Source organism: Neoarius graeffei, chromosome 23 (assembly GCF_027579695.1).
Source record: "Neoarius graeffei isolate fNeoGra1 chromosome 23, fNeoGra1.pri, whole genome shotgun sequence".
Taxonomy (NCBI): Eukaryota; Metazoa; Chordata; class Actinopteri; order Siluriformes; family Ariidae; genus Neoarius; species Neoarius graeffei.
In genome coordinates, this window is record NC_083591.1 from 7,931,329 (window position 1) to 7,955,736 (window position 24,408).

A 24,408-nucleotide genomic window follows, 5' to 3' on the forward strand; every position below is an offset into this window, starting at 1 on the left:
ATAAAGCAGTGCGACGATATAAAATCAAATACGACAACAATGGAAACTGATGCATCTTTCAAATATCGGTCTTCTTTGCCTAATCAAAGACTGGCCCAATCCCAGAGGCCACCAGACATCCAGGAATCATGTTGTTCCTCATTCGACCTTCACTGATGTCGTTTCACCTTGAGCTGCATACGACTCACACACACACACGCATATATATCTATGCCATGGTCCGAGTGTGTATCAGTAGCACCGAGTGCCACCATTATATCTGGTACGAGGCAGAACAGAGATCTGATTGAGACGGCGCTGTGTGAGACGATGGAACGGATCGCTGAGGTGAAGTCAACCCTGTGAGCGCTCCAGTAATAATAGGAGGTCTGTTAGCGCTGCTCTGAGTGAGTGTGTGTGTACTGTCTCATGTCTAAGCCTTGGGCTCTGGTCACAATCCTTTCTGTGTCTCCTCTGTCCTCATGGATGACTGATTGCTTGACTGGCCTCAGGGGAAAAAAAAAAAGAAGAAAAAAAAAAGGGAGTTTGTCTCAAGCCCAATCGTATCGTTTGGGATGTAGCATAATAACCAAGAAAGTGTTCAAGGGAAAGGGAAAAGAGAAAGAGATACGATGGGATTTGTTCAAACCCATCCCAAATGTAGCCAAACAAGCCAATGTCAAGTGTTAAAGGCTCGTGTGGCAAACAAGCAAAGGAAGGTTATATCCACCAGTTTAGCATCACACAAATTGACCTGTATCCCTTTTCCACTGAGGCAGTTTGAGGGCTGGTTCGGAGCCAGCGCCTAATCTCTAACCAGTTCTTCGCATTTCGACAACCAAAGAATCGGGTCTCGGCCAAGAAAACTGGTCCAAGAGCAGCAACAACACTTTACTCATCTAAAACCAAGAACCGCTTATGTCAAGGACTGGGGGTGGGATTATCATGACCAACAAGGCCAACTAAAACTTCGTGACTGCCATTTTGTTAAAAAAAAAAAAAAAAAGCCATCTATTCTAGCATCTAATCTGCCTAATCCAGTACTCCGGCATCGTTATTGCACTTGACTCTTGCGTTGATGGGAAAGTCTGTATGGACCCTTTTCACGTGACGTCACGACAAACGCGGCCGCCATTTTGGACATGTACTACCAGTAGTTTACCACAGCCAGCATTGAGGAACGGCAGCAAAGAAAGTTTTTACTTTCAGCAAGACTTCCATCATGCCACTATATTGTTGTGCACCTGGATGTAGTAACCATCAACAAACAAGGCAAGGGTTATCATTTTATCGGATCCCGGTAGATGCTGACCGACGGAGAAGATGGATAGCGGCATACCAACGCTTGTGTAGTGACCACTTTGTTGGAGGTAAGACGAATAAAATTAGCCAGAAAAGGCATTACATTGCTGTTAACATTCCATTCTAGTTTACTGTAATTATGATCTGGCAGCTATTTACACCGGATCCAGTGTAAATAGCCGCCGGAGCCAACGTCCGAGGTTCCGGAGCGCGCTCGCTTGCGGCCCGGCGTTGGCTCCGGCAGCTATTTACACTGGATTCGGTGTAAATAGCTGCCAGATCATAATTACAGTAAACTAGTAAATACAGTTTTCTGCATCTCGCTCCTTTTTCTTTTATGTTTGTCGCCTTCCTCGCATTCAAACCGATTTGAGCCGAAGTCCACTACATGTCCAAAATGGCGGTCGCGTTTACGAAGGTCACGTGACTGAAAAGGGTCCATATGACGTAGAGTCATATACAGTGATGGAATGATGTGGCCCTATGGTGGCTCTCTAACTCAAGGAAAAGCAAACTGGTTCTTAAAGACCTGGTACTAACACCAGCCCAGAACAAGCACCTGGTTCGCACTGGTGGGAAGGAAGCGTCAATGGAAATCACGTCATTAAAAAGTTTACGCAGAGAAAGTTTGGTGTGTTCAGAATCCGGTTCAGCACCTTACGCTGATTTTCAATGCTTTCGCAAAAGGTTAGGATACTGTTAATTAACTCATGAATAATTACAAATAGTAAATATTCATGTTTATGTACTTGATAGCACTCTCAAATGGCATTCTGGAGCTTTTTAGTGCGCAGAAACCACCACCACCACAAAAAAAGGGTTTCAGGTTCAAGAACAGAATTGTTTCAAATCTTGTTCAAAGTCAGTAGTGGACAATTTCAGGATTAAATCCTGATGACGCGCATAACTCAACTCTAAACTTGCCATATCACCAAACCAAATTATGTGTGTGTTCGTTTGCATAAGTATGATACACAGTGCTAAACTGTTGACTAACATCGTCCCTTAGACATTTAAATAACGTTGACTGGCGTTGAGTGGTAGATCAGATATATTCCATCCAGCAAGCATGATCCTGAACGAGCCAAAGACGAGCAGCTGAATGAAGTGTATCTGATAGACCACGGAAAAAAAGCTAGCCAATATTATTATTAATAATACATACGCGCTCCTTTCGTGTTCTCAACACGTCTTTCTCTTTCAAAATTCTCTCAAAATCTTCTCTATTTATAACGAAGCAAACCTGGCGGCCATGTCTGTTTACAAACTGTCCCAGTCGCTCGCTTGCTCGCTAGCACGGAAGTTTTACGTTTCCGACGCAAGACGTCACGTTGTCTTGACAACCATGCAATATCGTAAACCATATTCAACGCTCATTCTCCATTGGGTAGACTGGAGTGACGTAATACATGTAGAATAAGCGATATGCTAAGAATATCGCATGCTATCAAACCAACGGAATTGAGGTTTTTCACCCACGTGACCAAGTCATGTGAGGCTGCCATTTTGGACGTCACGGCTCGAATCAGTTTGAATGCGAGGAAGGCGACAAACGAAAAACATAAAAGAAAAAGGAGCGAGATGCAGAAAACACCTTCACTATCCAGCGACGTAGGGCATTTACAGGGCGAGCAGAAGGAGAGGTATTTGCAAAAATTGAGGTTAGCAGGCTTAGAGAACGACGTTTACCTGCTTCCACCAGGATTGTTCACTGACGTACGGAAGTGCACGAAGCCCTCGTCTTTACCTGACTTCGGCCCACATGATCTGTATACCTATGTCGTTAAAAACCCATCGCCATACACAGGTATTGATCTGAAAGCGTATAAGAGTTTGGATACCTACAAATATTTTGTGTCAGGCTGGGTAACATGCCTACATCAGTGGGTCGTCCCTGGAGCCGGTGGTCGCCCTCTTATTACAGCTAAGGTTTGTTCACATTTTCATTTACTTTCGGTCCTCAGGATAAACAAAATGTTATTAAATGTCATTGAAATAACTTCTTAGTCTGTTGAGACATGGCCCGTTATAAATTTGCTGTTACCAGACAATGACCAAGAACTGTATTATTAGGGTCGGTGTCTGTGTTGTAGCAGTGTACTAGCTGTTAGCACTAGCTAATGTCAACAACATCATAGCTGGTATGTTACTGTAGCAATGTTTACGTTCAGTCATTTGGATGACTGTTAAAACCTTTCAGTCTCAAGTTTTTCCTTTACTGGATTTACTAGTTTACTGTAATTATGATCCGGCAGCTATTTACACCGGATCCAGTGTAAATAGCTGCCGGAGCGCGCTCCGGCTTGCTCCCCCTCAAATTAAGCAGCGCACTCCGGCTTGCTCCTGGAGTGCTCCGGCCGAGGTTCCGGAGCATGCTCCGGCTTGCTCCCCCTCAAATTGAGCTCCCCCTCAATAGAGCACGTGTTTTTATTCCATCGGAAAACGTGTCCTGATGTCGAATAATTATGCACAAAACTGAAAAAATAAATAAATAAACGCCAAAAACGTGAACTCTGACTACAGACTGATCGACTCTAGTGTGTATATCAGACCTGGGCATTTTCCGGCCCTTTTGCCGCTTTTCCACTACAAACGCGGCTGAGCCGTGCGGTGCTGAGTCGAGCTGAGTGGGGCTGTTGGAGTTGCATTTCAACTACTACCGCGCTGAACCGTGCTGGCTGGAAGTGGGTGGACACATTGGGTGGAGTTAGCGAAAGTGGGTGGACGTCACGTGATGTCATTAGGCGGCGCAAACAGTGACATCAGTGAGCTTTTAAGCGGTAGTCTCACGACCTGGATAGTAAACAATAAACATGGAGGACATGGAGTCGTTAGTGTTGCTGGTCTTGGTGCTGTGGCTTGTTGTCACCGACAACGCCAACAGATACTGGCAAGAGCGTATAGATGAGGCGAGGCGCGTAAGGCTTCAGAAATTCTCGTAATTCGTAATTCTTCTTCTTCCGGGTTTGTGGTGTTTACAGATCCCAGCGCGCTCGCGGGGCGTGTGTGGGCATGTGAGGACACTCCTCCTCACCAATCAGTGCACAGGGGAGTGTCTGCTCACGCCCCCAGCCTCACTCGGCTCGGTTTGGCTCGCTTCAGCCCTACTCCAAAACGGTGCGAGTTTTAGGGGCTAAGCAGGGCTGAAGCGAGCAGAGTCGTGCTGTTTTTTGGTAGTCGAAACGTGAGCCGTGTCGAGCTGAAGCGAGCTGAAGCGAGCTGAAAAAGGGTAGTGGAAAAGGGCCATTTGGTTCATTCTGACCGGCCCGCGTAAGGTTAATTAGAAATTACAAAATAAACGTATTTTCTAATTTGGCCTCATGCATGGACTGAATGTGCATTGCTTTTATTTTGAAGTTGTGTTCAACAAAAACGCAATGCGCGCGACACGAACATGACATGAAATCCCACGAAACCTAATCCCGCGATAACTACTTCCGTAATTTGTCCAGACCAACCACAAACTTGTACGTCATCCTTCAAACGGTCCAGCCAATCACATAGTGTGACGTCACCAGCAGGCGCCGGAGCCGATCTCCGGTGAAAAGCACCAAATGAGGTGATTAGACTACAAATGTGAGCATCGTTATTATAATATGATGTATCTTGCTTGATATTTGGAGCAGAAAGGCAATATTGTGATGTCTTTATTGTGTTTTGGGGTGAATGTGACTGAAAAAAAAAAGGTACAAACGTTGACATTTTGTTAACCATTGTTTTGGGAAATTTGATTGAATAAATGACATTTTTTGTAAGGCAACCTCGTTTTTTCCCCCATACTCTTACCAGTCTTAGCAGCTTGTAAAAACAATTATTTATTGCTTTATATAAAGAAATACAATTAATATTATGCAGAATTTAGTTCAGCCTTTTGGTCCGGCCCTCCACAAAATTTTCTGTTTCTCATGTGGCCCCATGGAAAAAATAATTGCCCACCCCTGGTGTATATAATATAGAAATATTTGTGTATATATATATTTTAGCTGAACTTTTTCTTTTCAGCAGCATTCAGTGTACGTGAGCAGCGATTCTTTGAAATGAGCTTCACGATGACATCATCGGGCTGATGGGAGTGTGCAAGCGTTACTTGCTAAAAAAAAAAAAAAAAACCTGTGCGAACGCGTCTCATCCTTCGTGTTCTTTTTGCAAGCAAGCGGTGAACGTCTGTGCACGCACTGGGACCCTTCGGTGGACGGGACTGGACAAAATTTTGTCGTGTGAGTTTATTGGACTAACTGACAGTTTATAGATGCAATAAAGTCACTAAACAACTGCATGCACTTCCTTATACAACTGGTGCAGGAGTTAAACACACACACACACACACACAATCACCCAGCATCCTCTTCCATCAATGGATCCACCACAGAATGCAAAACCTTTTCAACCTGATACACAATTTCCCATCATCACACCATCAAAGCATGTAAAAAAGTTCAGCTATGATCCAAGATATGTGTGTGTGTGTGTGTCACTACAATGGAATAACACTGAAACCATCTCATGTTTCTGAACTGTAGGACACAATGGCTGGTTTCCTGGCGACCATTTTAAAAGACTTGAAAGTAATAATGATTTTGTTTACACCCTTTGTAGTGCACTAGGTCTCCAATAGCTGTTTGGATGACAGCCAATTTAGTGTTCATTGTGTGTCTTTGTGTGATGAAGAGTTTGTGCAGTTTGATATTTATTTTTTTTTTTTTCCCATTTTTATAATGAAGTGAAAAATTAAATCTAGCCTCCTACAATCCCAAATGCCTTCCTGTTCACTACAGAGTGTTCACTACAGAAAGCAGAGCTCTTTAGTCTGTAGTGCACTCTACTGTACTGTACATCCACTAACAGAGCTTTAGGATACAGCCAAACATCCAGTTTGTTTGTCTAAACGTCCTTTTTAGTGTTTTAAACGTTTTTGGAATTTGTTCATACCGAAATAAATGCATTTTTCTTTAAAATCTTAGCGTTTTCACTCCCTCAGCTCCATCCCCCAACCTATTTCCCTTTCAAACCAAGACAACGTGGCCGAATCTCAAACGCCTGCATGCACCCTGTACAAGAGCACTACATAGGGTGTAATGATAATGTTTTCTGCAGCCTACATAGTAGACTAGTTTTTCCAATAGCGTCGCGTTTGGGATGCAGCCCGTCTTTCTGGCCACGCTTTCTCTTCCAACACGGCGTGGCGAAAATTAAGGTAAGAGAAAAAAAAAAAAAAGTAAACGAAAAAGCTTCACCTGAGCATTTTGGGAAATGGAAACAAAAAATAAATTTGGTTAAAAATTAAGATTTTTTTTTTTTTTTTTTAAGGCTGAGGAAAAGGGAGCGCGAGCCGCTATTTTTCTTAAAGTGTCGCAGTCTGCCGACAAAAAATCAGCACTCGCGCGCATCGGATCCGCTCAACTGGGCTGAATTTATTAATTGATTTATTTGGAATAGATTTTTGATTTGTAAATATGATCACAAACTCACATTACAATGAACTCGACACATGAAAAAGGCTTTTAAAGATGTTGCGTGCTGTTTTTAAAGACTGTTATGGGATTAAAAACCATCTACTCACCTTTAAGTTGACTTCTTTCATTCTGTCTTGACGCGTTTTCATTAACGGGCCCGGAATAACACGGGACATACCGAGCATCAGGACCCCAAAATATAGATCCTAATTCTCGGATCTTAACTCAATAAATCTCTCAAAACACCTAAAGTACAATCCAGACGGCTCGTGTGCAACCTTAATGAGATATAAATATGAGAAAATATTTCATGTAAAAAAAAAATCCTCCATCAACTTTTATTTGATCTATTTCTCCAATATCCGTGTAGATAATAAGGTCAAACTGCAACGCTGCTGTTTTTCTGTACTTTCCTCACTCAGGAAACCTGGGGTAGCCGCGTTATTTCCCCCCTCACCGCATTCCCGAGCAGCACCGCCTCATTGTGTGTTGATTGGCTAATCAGCTTATACTGGCCGGATATCCTCCAATCCTAGCAGAGGAGGCGGGGCTTGTCAATGCAGGGTGGGTGGGGTAAAAAAAGAGGAAACGCGGTCGCTGAGCGACGCAGGCTTCATTTTAAACCACGCCCACTTCATTTGCTTACAAACCCTATTCATAATTTTACCCAATCAGCGTTCAGGATGGGCATGAACTCTGGTTTAATCTTATGCAAAGTGTTTTTATCTTCTGAAAATACTTCCTTTCAGTGTATTTTATTATTTTAAGATGATATATGAGTGATTCCACGCTTATGGGTACTGAAATGGGGACATGAACTTATTTTAAAAAATTCACCTAAAACCATTTCTTTTTTTACCATCAGGTCACAAAACATGTAATCTTTAATGAATGATATGTTAAAAGATAACTTTAATTTTCTGAGATGTAATAAAAACATATTTATATGCCAAAGTCAAGCCTATGAGTTCCAAAATGATGTCTGTTACATTACTTCTGTTACGATTGTCCATCTCGCGTCTGTTACAAATTAATTACAATCTCGCTATATACCATGTTAATCTTATTGAAAGAATGTGTATGTTTATTCTACTACACATGTTTATTAATTATATTTGCTAAAACATCACTTTCCTATGTTTCAAAAAGTAATTCTACATTGTTAAAATTGAGAATATATATGTCCACAACACTTCTGTTACGTTCTGACTTTGGCATATAAATATGTTTTTATTACATCTCAGAAAATTAAAGTTATCTTTTAACATATCATTCATATCATTCATCATAAAAAATAAATGGTTTTAGGTGAATTTTTTAAAAATAAGTTCATGTCCCCATTTCAGTACCCATAAGCGTGGAATCACTCATATAAATTTTTTTTTAATTTTTGTTCTACATTTTGTACGAATGTTACGATTTTTTTTTAAAAAAGTTACAGCTATTATTATATTTATAAATATATATTTTTATTTTTTTCGCGGTCCGGTTTCCATCAAATCCTGCGCTCTGATTGGCTGGCGAGTGGGTCCGTATCCTATGGTACAGACCCCGGTTACGGACCTCTGCCGACTCGCTCGTTCACAACAACAACAGACATAATAGAATTTATCAGCATTTGTCAGCATTTATCTTTTTTTTAAATAAGATTATCAAAAAAATCTTAATTTTTGCCAGCATTTCTCAGGAGAATAGCATTAATTTTACATCATGGATAGTGATAACGACAGTGTTCACAGCGAAAGCGAGTTTTACTACCCTGAGGAAGAAGAAATAAAAGAAAACATTTCAGGAGAAAGCTAAAAACCTCTAACTTGCTAACGCCGAGCAAAAACATGGCTGAATCCTGAATAACTCCTATTTGTATAAATAGGGGACTACATAGGCGGCAAAATGTAGTTTTTTTTCCTGCCATGGAAGTGCACTTGTATACCGAGGAGGAAGCCATTTGCATTACAGCCGTGAATGAGGATTCAAAATGGCGGCTCGGCTCGGTTTTCCCTTTCGGGCGCTCTCGTTTTCTGTTAGAATTTGGTAAAGAAAAAAAAATATATTATTTACCAGCTTAAGGTCGGTCCGTATGGTGAAATACCGTGACCTCGGCCTTGAATACTGACCTCGGCCCAGAGGGCCTCGCTCAGTACTTTCAAGACCTCGGTCACGGTATTTCACCATACGGACCTCCCAGCTAGTAAATAACACACATGTATATATTTATTTATTTTTCTACATTTTATATATTTTTGCAATTTCTTAAGTCACAGCTATTAATATGTTACAGCTTTGTATTATATTTTTTAAAAAAATTTTAAAATTTAATTATTTATTTATATTTTTCTACATTTTGTATATTTTTGTAGGATTTTTTTTTTTAACTTAGACATTATTATGTTCCAGCTTCTCAATGTCACATCTATTACTGATGGTCATTTAACAAAATAATGCTTGCATAGACTTAAAGACAATGGACAAATCACAGGCACCAGAAGTACAAGAACAGAGAAAGTTGCCTCAAAGTTTCACCCAGATGGTCCCATGGGTGGTTTGATAGAAAACATGAAACACAACATCATCTAAATTTAGAGAGCCAGAAAGGGAACGCCCTGCGCCGTAGCCACTCAGGCTCAGCCAAAAGCCGCTCGCTGTTGGGAATTTACAGAAGTGTAGGTGGGGCGTGTGCCAGCGTGATCAGTGTGTGCTGATGTGTTACACTTCTCCATGATCACATCTCGTGTAAATAAGACAAGTTCAGCTTTAAAGTTGAGTTTCTATGTCTCAAGCTGTTTTTTTATTTTTTGGTGGATGCATTTACCTTTTATTAAAAAAACAGACAAACAAAAAAACCCAGACAGGAGGTTTTCGTGGAAATTGTGTCTCCACGTACTGTGCAGAAAGAAGTGCATATGACGTAGGTGTTGTAGGAAGAACAAAAGAAGCCGCAACTAAACAGACGCCCACCTCAAACACCTACGCAAAGACACGAAGTCTCAAAACTAATCACGAGGATTCGAGTCCGTGATACAAACACTGGACAGAAAAGTCAGACAAACTGAACGATCCATTCTGACAACAAAAGCTAACTTTACATAGTAACGAGTAAGGAATAAAACACTCGGTGTTGTGCTGTTATAGGAAAATAAATCAACGATGGGGTGCAACCGCTCTGAAGTCATTACTTTCCTATAACGGCACATCCAAACGTATTTTATTCCTCTTATAATACCACAACAATTTGCCAATGATTACATTTTACGGTTTATTAATTGAAGACTAATGTTGTGAAATGTTCATGAAGTCAGTCACTCTCTCAACCAGACTCTCTTGAAGTAAGTGTGTGTGTGTGTGTGTGAGAGAGAGAGAGCAGCTTGTCATGTTACAAAGAACCACGAAGTCCATCCATCCTATGGTGGAAAACATCCTGACACTCAACACTGCTTCCATAAATGTTATACATCTGTCTCCAAACAGAAAACCTGATGATATTTTTTAATTTGTTAAATAACAACAGGTGATTACAAACAACTCGGGTTATAATTAGACTTAGATGATGCCTGTAGCGGCCAAAGTAGAATTCATATAGACGTGAATTACAATTTATGTTAAAAAGGTATAAATAATTTCATTTGAGTGTGTAATTTCATATAAGTAGTTTATTTCATGATTAAGATGATGAATAACGTGGCAAGGTTAGAAGAATTAGAATTAGAATTCATATGTGAAGAATTAGAACTGTCTCACGCTTCTTAAGAATTCATACTTGAAGAATTAGAACTAGAACGGTCTCAGCTATTATAAGAACAATCTCGCGCTTTCTCAAGGTAGATCTCGAGAAGCCGTGGAAGCGAACAGTTTTTCTTACCTGACTCTCTGACTCACCGACTCTCTGTATCTTAGAACCTTTGTAATTGTTAAACGAGGATTAAAGTTCAACTTTCAAGACGTTTCAAGTGGATTTATTGCAAGGCGCACGGACACTGAGAGTGGAAACAGTTACTTTGGGACAGAGAATTCGTTAGCGTAAGCTATAGCACTTTTCTCAAGGTCTCACTACGAACGAGCCTCTACAATGCCCTTGTCCAAGGCCCTGTGTATTCATCCTTCCTACAGTGGTGCTTGAAAGTTTGTGAACCCTTTAGAATTTTCTATATTTTTGCATTAATATGACCTAAAACATCATCAGATTTTCACACAAGTCCTAAAAGTAGATAAAGAGAACCCAGTTAAACAAATGAGACAAAAATATTATACTTGGTCATTTATTTATTGAGGAAAATGATCCAATATTACACATCTGTGAGTGGCAAAAGTATGTGAACCTCTAGGATTAGCAGTTAATTTGAAGGTGAAATTAGAGTCAAGTGTTTTTCAATCAATGGGATGACAGTCAGGGGTGAGTAGGCACCCTGTTTTATTTAAAGAACAGGGATCTATCAAAGTCTGATCTTCACAACACATGTTTGTGGAAGTGTATCATGGCACGAACAAAGGAGATTTCTGAGGATCTCAGAAAAAGCGTTGTTGATGCTCATCAGGCTGGAAAAGGTTACAAAACCATCTCTAAAGAGTTTGGACTCCACCAATCCACAGTCAGACAGATTGTGTACAAATGGAGGAAATTCAAGACCATCGTTACCCTCCCCAGGAGCGGTCAACCAACAAAGATCACTCCAAGAGCAAGGCGTGTAATAGTCGGCGAGGTCACAAAGGACCCCAGGGTAACTTCTAAGCAACTGAAGGCCTCTCTCACATTGGCTAATGTTAATGTTCATGAGTCCACCATCAGGAGAACACTGAACAACAATGGTGTGCATGGCAGGGTTGCAAGGAGAAAGCCACTGCTCTCCAAAAAGAACATTACTGCTCGTCTGCAGTTTGCTAAAGATCACGTGGACAAGCCAGAAGGCTATTGGAAAAATGTTTTGTGGATGGATGAGACCAAAATAGAACTTTATGGTTTAAATGAGAAGCGTTACGTTTGGAGAAAGAAAAACATTCCATTCCAGCATAAGAACCTTATCCCATCTGTGAAACATGGTGGTGGTAGTATCATGGTTTGGGCCTGTTTTGCTGCATCTGGGCCAGGACAGCTTGCCATCACTGATGGAACAATGAATTCTGAATTATACCAGAGAATTCTAAAGGAAAATGTCAGGACATCTGTCCATGAACTGAATCTCAAGAGAAGGTGGGTCATGCAGCAAGACAACGACCCTAAGCACACAAGTCGTTCTACCAAAGAACGGTTAAAGAAGAATAAAGTGAATGTTTTGGAATGGCCAAGTCAAAGTCCTGACCTTAATCCAATCAAAATGTTGTGGAAGGACCTGAAGCGAGCAGTTCATGTGAGGAAACCCACTAACATCCCAGAGTTGAAGCTGTTCTGCATGGAGGAATGGCCTAAAATTCCTCCAAGCCGGTGTGCAGGACTGATCAACAGTTAATGGAAATGTTTAGTTGCAGTTATTGCTGCACAAGGGGGTCACACCAGATACTGAAAGCAAAGGTTCACATACTTTTGCCACTCACAGATATGTAATATTGGATCATTTTCCTCAATAAATAAATGACCAAATATAATATTTTTGTCTCATTTGTTTAACTGGGTTCTCTTTATCTACTTTTAGGACTTGTGTGAAAATCTGATGATGTTTTAGGTCATATTTATGCAGAAATATAGAAAATTCTAAAGGGTTCACAAACTTTCAAGCACCACTGTATAAATACAATAAATCTTTCTATATCCATTAACGGCACTTGGGGCACTGGGTAAGATGGCTGATGAGGCACTTTGCTATTAGAACGAGTGCATTCCGACAGTATAATTAATATAAATACTCACTGGTCACTTGATTAGGAACACCCATACATACGATGCGTCAAATCATGCAGATACAAATCGAGAGCTTCAGTTAATGTCCAAACATCAGAGTGGGAAAACTTGTGATCTCACAGTGAAGTGTGGCTTTCTTTCGCTGTGGCATGGGTGTTGGTTTGAGCCAGATGGACTGGTTTGAGTATTTCAGAAACTGCTGATGATCTGTGGTTTTCACACACGACAGTCTGAACACAGAGTGGTGCGAAAAACATCGAGTGAAGGACAGTTGTGTGGGTGGAAACGAACACCTTGTCGATAAGAGAGGTCAGAGGAAAAGGGATGGTTCGAGCTGCCAGGAAGGACTCGTATAATCACTCTTTACAGACGTGGTGAGCAGAAAAGCATCTCCGCATGCAACAGCAGACAGAAGAGCACACTCATTGGGTTGCACTCCTGCAGCCAAGAACAGGAATCTTAGAATCAAGAACGAGTTCCGATTAAAGTGGCCACCGAGTAGATAGTTGATAATGTATGCAAGCATGTGAAACAATGGTGAAGTTGCATTTATGTAGTGATAAAAATAGACAACGTGAAGGTGTTTTCTATCACAACCCACTTCAGTTTGCTGTTTCAGTCAGTCTGTCGGAAACCAGAGTGAACAGACACTCTTTCTCCTACGACAGTGACTCACTTTCCATTCATCTCCTCCTTTTGTGCCACCAGCCCAAGTCGTCTTTCTCACACACCCACGCTCATGAGTGCAGGTAAGACGAGACAGGTGTTTGGTCAATAGCAAGAAGAGAAAGACTGCTTCACTGTCCTGATCCTGTTTTAGGGATACGCACTGTTTTCCAGGGATGTTTAGGGTCACGGTGACGTTTCTTCAGAGCCGGTCAGTGACCCTTGGCTTTAAAGGTGCAGTCTGTAATTTCTCCAGTGTATCCAGACTTCTTCAGATACATTAAACAGGGATGAAAGTCTTCCGGATTTACCCGGAAATCCGGATATTTGACAAAACTCTTGAAAATCTCTGGTTTTCCGAATGGAGAAATTTATTTTTCGGATTTTTCACGTTCCTAGACGCGGCGTAATACTTCGCATCGTCCTTGCCTGGGCGCGGTCCTTAAATAGCCCAAACATAGTTCATTGATTAAAGACAGGTGTTCTTTGTTAACGGCACGCGTGCCGGAGCTCGTTAGGCGCGCGCACCCAAAGCGCGCCTTCAGGTGCACGTGTTAAGGCGCGCAGGACTGACACCGTTCTGCGCAAGCGCAACACGATCGCACTAGAAAGCATGTTCAAGCTGCCAGTGTAGCTGCAGTCTTTTTAGTTGCAAATTACAAGTATTTCCTCTTGTGTTAATAATTGGCCATGTCAAAACAAGCAAAACTTTCCTCCTTCTTTCGACGTGAAGAGAGGTCAGCAATTTATTATATATATTTTTTCCATCAAATTTGCACTTTGTGGCTTGGAAGCTAAGTTTTAGTGCCGTTTCTAGAACACAACATCAGGAAAATGTGGAAGAAACAGCAATAATGGAAGAGCTGGTTTCTAAGCTACCTAAAACTAGCAATGGGAATTATTTTTTGTTACATAATGCATTCAGGCTGCCAGTCAGTGTGTGACCCCCCCCTCGAAAAATCCTCGCTACGCCCCTGATTTATATGAGAAATTTGGTATTCATTGGCGTGTTTAAATTTACAGACAATACGAACTAATGTAAACAATTGGCTTCAACTCGCATAAATATGAATTGGAAATTTTTAGTTCACTTTAGCTTCTGCAAACGCACAACTCGACTAAAAGATTAATAAACGAGGCTCAACGTCCCCAACATTGAAACCTGAAAGCTTTAGAAACCCTAACAGACCTTTACTTTTTAAAGGTCCCATGGCATGAAATTTTCACTTTCTGAGGTTTTTTAACGTTAAAATGAGTTCCTCTGACCTTCTTAAGTCACCCCAGTGGCTAGAAATTTCATGTGTAAGCCAAACTATGCCCAACATTTGAGAATGGCGCGTCAAAACGGCGCGTTGATAAACTCTTCCCTTGCCTACGTCAGCAAGGGAGATGATCCCCACGCCCCCCCTCTGGATTCCCACCCACTGTATGGATTGCCCGCCCAGCTCAAAAGTTGCTGTTTGTCCTACCAAGCCTACTGCGCATGCGCAGAACACATGACTACATTTTGTAGTGAGGAGCCCATAGAAGACACAACATGGAAATTGCGCTGTACATGGATGTGACAACACAGAAAGGAGTCTGTTTTTACTGCCGACGGGAGAGCCCCTGAAGACGCAGTGGCTTAATTTTATTTACTCCAATAATACGCCGTCGAGTCTACCTAAGACGGTGTATGTTTGTCGGAAGCATTTTCCTGATGAATGTTTCCACAACTTGGGACAGTACAGGGCAGGTTTTGCACATCAACTGTCACTGAAGCCTGGGTCCGTACCAAGCATCCCTGCCGCATCAGCCTCAAACACCAAACAAGTAAGTGTATAACTGGTCGTTTTGCCGTGTTTTAAAATCGGTGCGTTAGCCTAGCAATGGCTACATTAGCTGTGCAGCTAACCGCTTCCTGCAGTTAGCCAGGTACATGGGCTCGAGTTGTACCATTTTTTTAGACAGGGCGGATGGACCAGGGCATTCGCCCACCTGGCCGTGCCCGACGAGGAGCGCTCTCGGCCGGCTTGGGAGGCAGACGGCAGCCCCTCCTGGAAGTGCAGTTTTACCATGGGCCTCATGCGGAAAAAAATGACAAAGTCCCACTGCTCAGTTTTACCATGGGCCTCAGGCGGGAAAAAATGACAAAGTCCCAGTTTTACCATGGGCTCGAGTTGTACCATTTTTTTTAGACAGAGCAGACGGACCAGGGCATTCGCCCGCCTGGCCGTGCCCGACGAGGCGCGCTCTCGGACGGCTTGGGAGGCAGACGGCAGCCCCTCCCCCTCCCCCCATGGCACGCCCCCACCGTCTACCCTTCCCCGCCTCCTGCTTCTCATTAGCAAAACGACGCACTGGGAAAAGCGCTGAAATGGGGCTTTCTCCCAGGAGGCTATATCTACGTACCGAGGGTTCATTTCGAGAAAGGCTGCGGATATAACATTCGGAAACCTCCACGAGCCCGTTTAAAGCATCAACAAACCACCATGCCATGGGACCTTTAACAGGACTGTTTTGGGATTTTGCGGAGTTTACCTTCAACTGTCTGATTTTTTTCAAAGTAATGAACTGTGTAGGCAGGAAAATCACCGCGCTTTCTAAATGCGCTCCTGAAAATTACTCATTAACGAGGGGAATTAAATTTGATATTTTTGACATGTTAATCATTAATGTACGTGAAAGAAAAAGGCTTAAAAGTTATAACTTGTTTTAGTGAAAATAAGTACTAAAACGCACTAGAATGCAGAGTTTTGCGTGTTATGTTATTAAAATATTTTCGGGGGACGTTGTCCCCCATCTTAGTTTGACTTTCAAAAGTTCAGGGTTTTTTTCTTTGCTCCACTTATATCTCTAATTAAAGGAAAACTGAAGGCAAATTTTTTATTATCAAAATTCTATTTCTCATTTTATTAAATATCAAAATGCATTTCTGAGAGCTATTTTGTCGCTGCTATAGCAAGTTATGAGTGTTTGAAATGTGCTCTGTAATATATCAGTCCGTATGTCAAAGCAACGGCTGTAAACGAGATTCGTCGAGACCTGTGCGAGACATCGTAGGACGGAAGTAAAACGTACAGCGGAAATCAAAGTGACCAACATCTGCCAACGTCGTCAAAAGACGCGCGCGCCCTCTTTCGAATGCTGATATGATCAAGCTGGAAGTTTTGTTTGTTTTGATAGCAATCAGGAAAGTTTGAAAAAAGTAGGCAGTAATTGTCATTTAAACTCGTTTTTGTGCAATATTTCGTTTGGAAAACAGTTTTCAAAATGGCGGCACTGACACCTGGCTGACACTTGACGTTTCGAAGTCCCATGAAGATCGCGCGGATAAGCGACGCCTGCCGTGGACCAAACGAACTAAATTCAACACGGCTAAAAACCAAATAGGCCGATAAGTATAATATTTAATTGCGATTAGTTGCCAATACGAGTCACGATATAAGGTTACTAAAACCACAAACGTAATTGAATAACACGTTAATTAAGAAATAAAGCAAGTTTAAAAATGACCTCAGTTCCCCTTTAAAGCAACTGAGATTTTCAGTATTGTGGTGCGTTCCATTTGTACTGCGAAGTCGGCATTTCCAAGTTCCCAGTCAGAAATATCAACTGGAACACCCCTTGAAGTCGGATTTCCAACTCGGAAAGTCGGAGGAACCTCAACAACCCTGACTTCAAAATCCAAGATGGCTGCTCCATGCATCAACAGTAGTGAAAGCCGTATTAATATACTGTTCCTAGCACTTCTGTCTTATTTGTATGATTAAATCAGCCGTACACACACACACACACACACACACACACACACACACACACACAGAGCACAACAAAGGTTTTCCAGGAGGCGTCCATCTTGGTTTTCTGACTTCCAGAACGCAATTAACTTGGGCGTGAGGTCGTTCCTAGGTCCGACTACAAAGGTAAATGGAACGCAGCATTAGCTCCGCCCTCTCCCAAAAAAGTCCAAAAATAGAATCTCTGCCCCTTTTCCTTAAAAGGAAAATAATGGTGTACATACATTAAAAAAATTAAATTAAAAAAAATTAACTTGGATCAATTGCGTCAACTACTTGTAGGATTTTTTTTTACATTTTGCTCACTTGACAAAAAAAATTATTTATGCTGGAAAAAAAAAATTGAAGTTAAAAAATAATAGAAATCATGATCGCGGCTGCCTACAGTACCGTATGTGTGCGTGAGACGTTGAATGTAGCACTGCAACACAGTAAGTCTTTTAGCGGGTCGAGTGTTTTGGGTTGCTGGGCTATAACACAGAGGTCACTCAGGGGTCACAGAGCAGCTACTGAAAGCACAGACCTTGACAACTACAGACACGCAAGCAGGCTGTGTGAAGGGCCGATTGTTGGCTGATCATGAGGTCACGTAGTCCAGGAAGAAAGGATAGATTACACACCGGGAACAAGAACAGAAGAAAAGGGAGAATGAAAGGAGAAGGGAGGGTAGGAGCAATAAAAGGCAGAGCTCAAATGGCAGAGGTTTGTTTGGATAAAGAGAATACAATACAATAATGCAAGGAGGTACGATTACATTTCTGCCTGAAAATCCAACATAGCTGATTCAACTGGGACAAAAATGGATGATGAATCTTTTTGAAGCTGATCAACTTGAAATTACCCTCACACACCCCTTTTCCACCAAATCAGTTCCAGGGCTGGTTCGGGGCTGGTGCTGGTTCACAACTCGTTCAACTTGCGAGCCAGCTGAGAACCAGTTTGCTTTTCCATAGCTCACGGTGCTAAGGGAAGCCATGTCATTACGTCGCTGTATACGTCAGTTACATCACTACGTTTGCATAAACCTTGGTGCGAATATCGAAGCAAAAACAACACGGAAGAAGCAGCAGCAGCAACAACAATAATAATAATGGATGACTTCGCATTTGTACAGCTGCTGCTTCTCGTCGCTTAAAAATGGCGATCTTTCGCGGTCTTGTTATTGTTGTTGGTCTTAACAACTCCGGCCCCCCCCCCCCGCTGACGTAAGCGGTTCTTTCCTCTGGCCCAGCAGAGAGTTGGTGCTAGCCTGGAACCGGTTTTTCTGGCCCCAGAGCCAGTTCTTTGTCAGTGGAAACAGAAAACCCGGTTCCAAATTAAGCACTGGCCCCGAACCAGCCCTGGAACTGCTTTGGTGGAAAAGGGGCAACACTCAAACACTGAAGCTGATGCCGGAAGGGAGATTTGGATCAATTTGAACATAGCACTGCACCAGAATCCACCCAACTGCTCTGCCCTGAATCAACCGTCTCTTAAAATCCGTTTGTCCATCCTTGTTCAATAAAGATAATGATGGTTTTTATGAACCCAGACTCGCTTTTTAAAGCTGGTGATGCGGATCAATGAGAACTTGAGCACATTGGGCCATATTCAGAAATCAGCTACTTAAATCCAAAACGTACAGGAAAGTTATATTTACACAGTTACATTTATATTTTTCAGAACCGGGTTACGCACATACTTGAGTAGATTTTTCTGCGCTCCACATCCAGATTACGCTAAATTACCTGTATGTTATGGAACTCCAAAACCTCTATCCATCTTCTGTAACTGCTTATCCTGTGCAGGGTCATGGGCAAGCTGGAGCCTATCCCAGCTGACTATGGGCGAGAGGCAGGGTACACCCTGGACAAGTCACCAAATTATCGCAGGGCTGACACACAGAGACAAACAACTATTCACACTCACATTCACACCTACAGTCAATTTAGAGCCACCAATTAGCCTAACCTGCATGTCTTTGGACTGTGGGAGGAAACCAGAGCACCTGGAGGAACCCAATGCAGACACAGGGAGAACAAGCAAACTCCACACAGAAAAGCCCCTGTCGACCACTGGGCTCAAACCCAGAACCTTCTTGCTGTGAGGCGACAGTGCTAACCACTACCATCACCGTGCTGCCCCTCCAGAGCCTCAGACACTGCCAAATATTTCCTTAGTAGACATCTCTTTTCAATAGTATCAATTTTTTGGGGGCTTGTCTGGGATTTGAACCTAGGACCTCTTGCATGGCAGGCAAGAATTCTACCGCTATATTTTGTCAATTCAACCTCCTTCGGTACAGACAGATCAAAACCAAACAGTTATTTGGGGCTCGTCCGGGATTTGAACCTGAGATCTCTTGCATGGTAGGCAAGAATTCTACCACTATATTTTGTCAATTCAACTTCCTTTGGTTCCGACAGATCAAAACCCAACAGTTTTTTGGGGGCTCAGCCGAGATTTGAACCCATGACCTCTTGCATGGTAGGCAAGAATTCTACCACTATACTTTGTCAATTCAACCTCCTTTGGTACAGACAGATCAAAACCGAACAGTTTTTTAAGGTTCGTCTGGGATTTGAACCCATGACCTCTTGCATGGTAGGCAAGAATTCTACCACTATACTTTGTCAATTCAACCTCCTTTGGTACAGACAGATCAAAACCGAACAGTTATTTGGGGCTCGTCCGGGATTTGAACCTGAGGTCTCTTGCATGGCAGGCAAGAATTCTACCACTATACTTTGTCAATTCAACTTCCTTTGGTTCCGACAGATCAAAACTCAACAGTTTTTTGGGGGCTCATCCGAGATTTGAACCTGGGCCCTCTTGCATGGTAGGCGAGAATTCTACCACTATACTTTGTCAATTCAACCTCCTTCGGTACAGACAGATCAAACCCTAACCATGTCAAATTGCACTACATCGCAATAACAGTGAATTGTATCAAATCGCATCACATTAGTATTAGTAGCTGCTTCATATGCATCTTTAATGTATCCGATCATTGGCAATGCATTGAGCCGTGTATAGCATCAATGACGTGAGAGCCACTACCTGGCTCTCAAAATGGTCTCTAATATGCTTCAAGACGAAGCAAAATGCACGCAAACCGGTGAAATCTCCTAATGACATTATTATATTATAATCTGCTATATCGTAATACACACGTGTCCTGCCATTTCTCTCTCACCATGTTTGAACTTGCATAAACTCGGTTGATCCCAGGCACCAGTCGTCTTGGCCAAAGGCCTTTGGGCAAAAACTGGTTCGATGTTGATTTGTTTGCGGCTCAAATAAATACTGTGTTTAGATCTAGATGATGGATTACAGGTTATTGGAAGGCCTTTGCCTCAGACTTATTCCAAAGAACATTAATCGACACTCTGAAGAACCAAATAACAACATCATAATAAAATCAGCTCATTCTCAGATTCGAGGTTCTGTTTCTGGTCTGTTTTATTCTGAGCAAATCTGTGGTTTGGGGTCAGAGTCTTTCCGAAAGGTTGGACTTGGTGCAGCATAACTAGAGCTTCATTTTAGTGGAGAAACTTCTCCACATGATCGAGTGGACGAAATCTAGCTTAAAACAGTACGAATAAATGAAAATGGATTATGTTTTTAGAACATTTTCCAAAGATATGATCCAAAGAAAAAAAAAAACCTGAGCAGGTTATAAAACCTTAAACACCTCTTCATAAACACAATGTAGGTGTGGAGAAGTCAAAATTTATTAGCAAGCCTTTGGTTGGCCAGAAACTTAACTGACAAGCATAAAAGTGGTAGCTAACATTTAAATAATATTGGTTGGCGTTGAGTGGTATATTGGATATACTCCATTCAGCTAGCATGACACTGAACGAGTCGTTAACAGTTAACCTAACCTGCATGTCTTTGGACTGTGGGGGAAACTGGAGCACCCGGAGGAAACCCACGCGGACAACATGCAAACTCCGCACAGAAAGGCCCTTGCCGGCCACGGGACTCGAACCCGGACCTTCTTGCTGTGAGGCGGCATGGTGGTGTAGTGGTTAGTGCTGTCGCCTCACAGCAAGAAGGTCCGGGTTCGAGTCCCATGGCCGGCAAGGGCCTTTCTGTGCGGAGTTTGCATGTTGTCCGCGTGGGTTTCCTCCGGGTGCTCCGGTTTCCCCCACAGTCCAAAGACATGCAGGTTAGGTTAACTGGTGACTCTAAATTGACCGTAGGTGTGAATGTGAGTGTGAATGGTTGTCTGTGTCTATGTGTCAGCCCTGTGATGACCTGGCGACTTGTCCAGGGTGTACCCCGCCTTTCCCCCGTAGTCAGCTGGGATAGGCTCCAGCTTGCCTGCGACCCTGTAGAACAGGATAAAGCGGCTAGAGATAATGAGATGAGATGAGATAATATATGTACACATTCGATGGAACAACTATAGATTTTACAAAAAGTTAAGAACAGAGCGGTAATTTACCAATACTGAATGCTGATTCTGATCGAATGTAATTCAATGTTCTGTCAATCCAATGTACTGTACAAAGTCAAAGTTCTAACCATAAAAAAATGGCACAAGTCCAAAAAGCCTGAACAACAACCCAACTTGTATACAAGCTATATCCAGGCCGACAGTTCAAGTTCACAGTTACTTTTGATCGGAGTTAATTGTTCCATTGCAGTTGTTCAAAACAAAAGGGCTTTGCTGAGTGAAGTCCACGATTGAAGTCCTCTTGTAAAAGTCTCCGTCACTTTTTCTCACCTCCAAGTAGAACTTTGACAATATTTCCGCTATTGCTCTCTTTTCCAGTTTTTTGATGTCCGTTGGTATGTTCTTCTCTTGTAAATATGCGAGAAGAATATCCAGTGAAGTTTTGGTAGCCTTTCGGGTGTTCAGCGTGTCTTTCTCTTTAAATCTTTGGCTTTTAATGAAGCAAACCTCGCGGCTATTTTTGTGAACAAACTGTTACAGTCATCCGTGAGTGCGGAAGTTTTACGTCTCTGATGTGTCTCTTTTCCAGTTTTTCCATGTATTTAAGGTGGAAGATTACATGCGTGAAGAATATCCAGGGAAGCCTTTCGGGTGTTCAGCGCATCTTTCCCTTTCAATCTTCGGCTTTAATGAAGCAAACCTTCACTGGACTTGAAGTACAGTACATCGTTTGTACTTAAAGGAGCTCAGGCACTCTCTGAATGGCTTAATTAGGGAGAGTCGGTCTGCCTACTTTGCCAACTTAATCTCTTCATCAAAAAAATAACCCTAAGTTTTTGTTTGACACAGTTAACAACATTGTTCCACCGCCCATAGCTGCTTTACCATGGTTTTCTCAAGACGACTGTAATAACTTCCTCACCTTCTTTGTTGATAAGATCACAGCCATTAGATCTAGTATTCAGCCTGGGTTATGCACCGTTAGAAGTAGCCCCTCTCTACAGTGTACTCTTCTGGAGTCTTTTCATCCTATTAATTTTAATGACCTACAAAATCCGGTTAAGAACATGAAATTATCCTTCAGTCCCCAAGACATAATTCCACCATTCTTATTCACTAAAGTCCTATCTACCATTGGACCTGTAGTGACAGCTATTATTAATTTGTCATTGGCTACAGGGTGTGTCCCATCTTCCTTTAAGCATGCCACTATACAGCCCATTGTAAAAAAGCCCAATTTGGACCCTGCTGAGCTCAAGAATTATAGGCCCATATCTAAATTACCGTTTTTATCCAAAATTCTGGAAAAGGTTGTAGCCAACCAACTCACAGCCTTACTAGACAGTCACAGTCTTTATGATAAATTTCAATCTGGTTTTTGGAAACGTCATTCAACTGAGACCCTGTCCACACGGCAACGGATTCAGGTGACTCCGATACAATTGCTTATCGTTTAGGCCTGGCGTCCACACGGCACCGGCGTTTTGGGTGCCCAAAACGCAATCTTTTTGAGAACGGGTTCCAGAGTGGAAAGATCTGGCAACGTTGCCGTTGTGAAGTCGTCTGGATGAGTAGAACGGATTTGTTTACGATGACATCACAGCCACATGACTGTGAGTGCTTCATGCCAGGTAGAAGTGTAACGAACTCGATGCGAGTTGTCAACAAATCCTATAATTTGGTTCATGAAACGCGCTTACAAAATATTTTCACTGTGAATATTTATTGTGTAATGGTGCAAAGTGAGAGAGAGAGAGAGAGAGAGAGAGAGACTCTGCCCTTAGGGCAGAGTCAATCCCGCCAGCAAAAATAGGGAAAAAAAGGAGCGATCTCACCTCTTCAGATGTTGGTTTAAGTCCGACAATACATTCCTCAAAAAGGGCATAGAAGAGCAAATTAATCCATCAACGTGTAGCATTCAATTTATTCCGGACCATTAAAGACGCCGCCTTCCGCGTAGAATCATACGTCATCCTCGCCGCCATATTGGATAGGTCAAAGCGGAGAATAAAGATTAGCTGCGTTTAACTGTACCAACAGGTTTGCCGTCCAAACGAGATCACATGGGATTACCTTTCACAGGTGAGACTGGAAAAATACTTTTAATTGTATTTGGTCATTATAATGTAATTTTACGAACAGATTTTCCTGACTTTGTGGCTAATATGAAGTCTCGCGCATAATAGTTTATGCGCATGCGTCCTTACTTCTTCTATTGTTCTGGTGTCTCCGAAGGGACCGTCTTACAGCGCCCCTAGAGGTGTGGCATGTGTATTGCATCGTTTTCAGCAAGTGTTGCGTTGCCATATGGACCTGATATTTTACTGATCGTTGCCCATTTGGACGCGATATATTTTTAAATAACATCTCGTTGCCGTTGTTGTGTGGATGTAGCCTGAAACTGCCCTTTTAAGGGTCACTAATGACATTCAAATGGCTGCAGATGCAGGTGAATGCTCTGTAGTTGTGCTTCTTGACCTTAGCTCTGCTTTTGACATTGTAGACCATCACATTCTGATTAAGGCTACATCCACACGACAACGAGATTTTTTTTTTTAGCGGGTAAAAAAATATTGTGTCCACATGGGCAACGGATCAGTAAAATATCAGGTACATATGGCAACGCAACACTTGCTGAAAACGATGCAATACACATGCCACACCTCTACGTGCGCTGTAAGACGGTCCCATCGGAGACACCAGAACAATAGAAGAAGTAGGACGCATGCGCATAAACCCCTTCTTCTACCCGGCGTGAATGAGTGAGTGCTGCTTGTTCTAGTCATGTGGTTGTGACGTCATCGTAAACAAATCCGTTCTACTCATCCAGACGACTTCGCAATGGCGCCGTTGCCAGATTTTTCCACTCTGGAAACCGTTCTCAAAAAATATCGTTTTGGGGCACCCAAAACGCCGGTGCCGTGTGGACGCCAGGCCGAAACGATAAATTTTATCGCTTTCACCTGAATCCGCTGCCATGTGGACAGGACCTAAGAGGCTACGTGACTGGGTGGG

At 42.3% G+C, this 24,408-nt stretch overlaps 1 protein-coding gene across 2 annotated transcripts in view; it reads right to left on the reverse strand.

Moving 5' to 3' along the window:
• Positions 1–24,408, reverse strand: part of arhgef2 (rho/rac guanine nucleotide exchange factor (GEF) 2) — a 147,831-nt gene that overhangs the window by 68,884 nt on the left and 54,539 nt on the right. Inside the window, exon 1 of one of the 2 annotated variants that reach the window (XM_060905694.1) lies at positions 6,842–7,161. The exons of the other annotated variant lie outside the window; for it this stretch is intronic. Within the exon in view, the coding sequence (XP_060761677.1) occupies positions 6,842–6,919 (78 nt within the window). The 5' untranslated portion in view covers positions 6,920–7,161. Of the gene's footprint in view, positions 1–6,841; positions 7,162–24,408 lie in introns of those variants that run through there. 2 annotated transcript variants of the gene reach the window in all.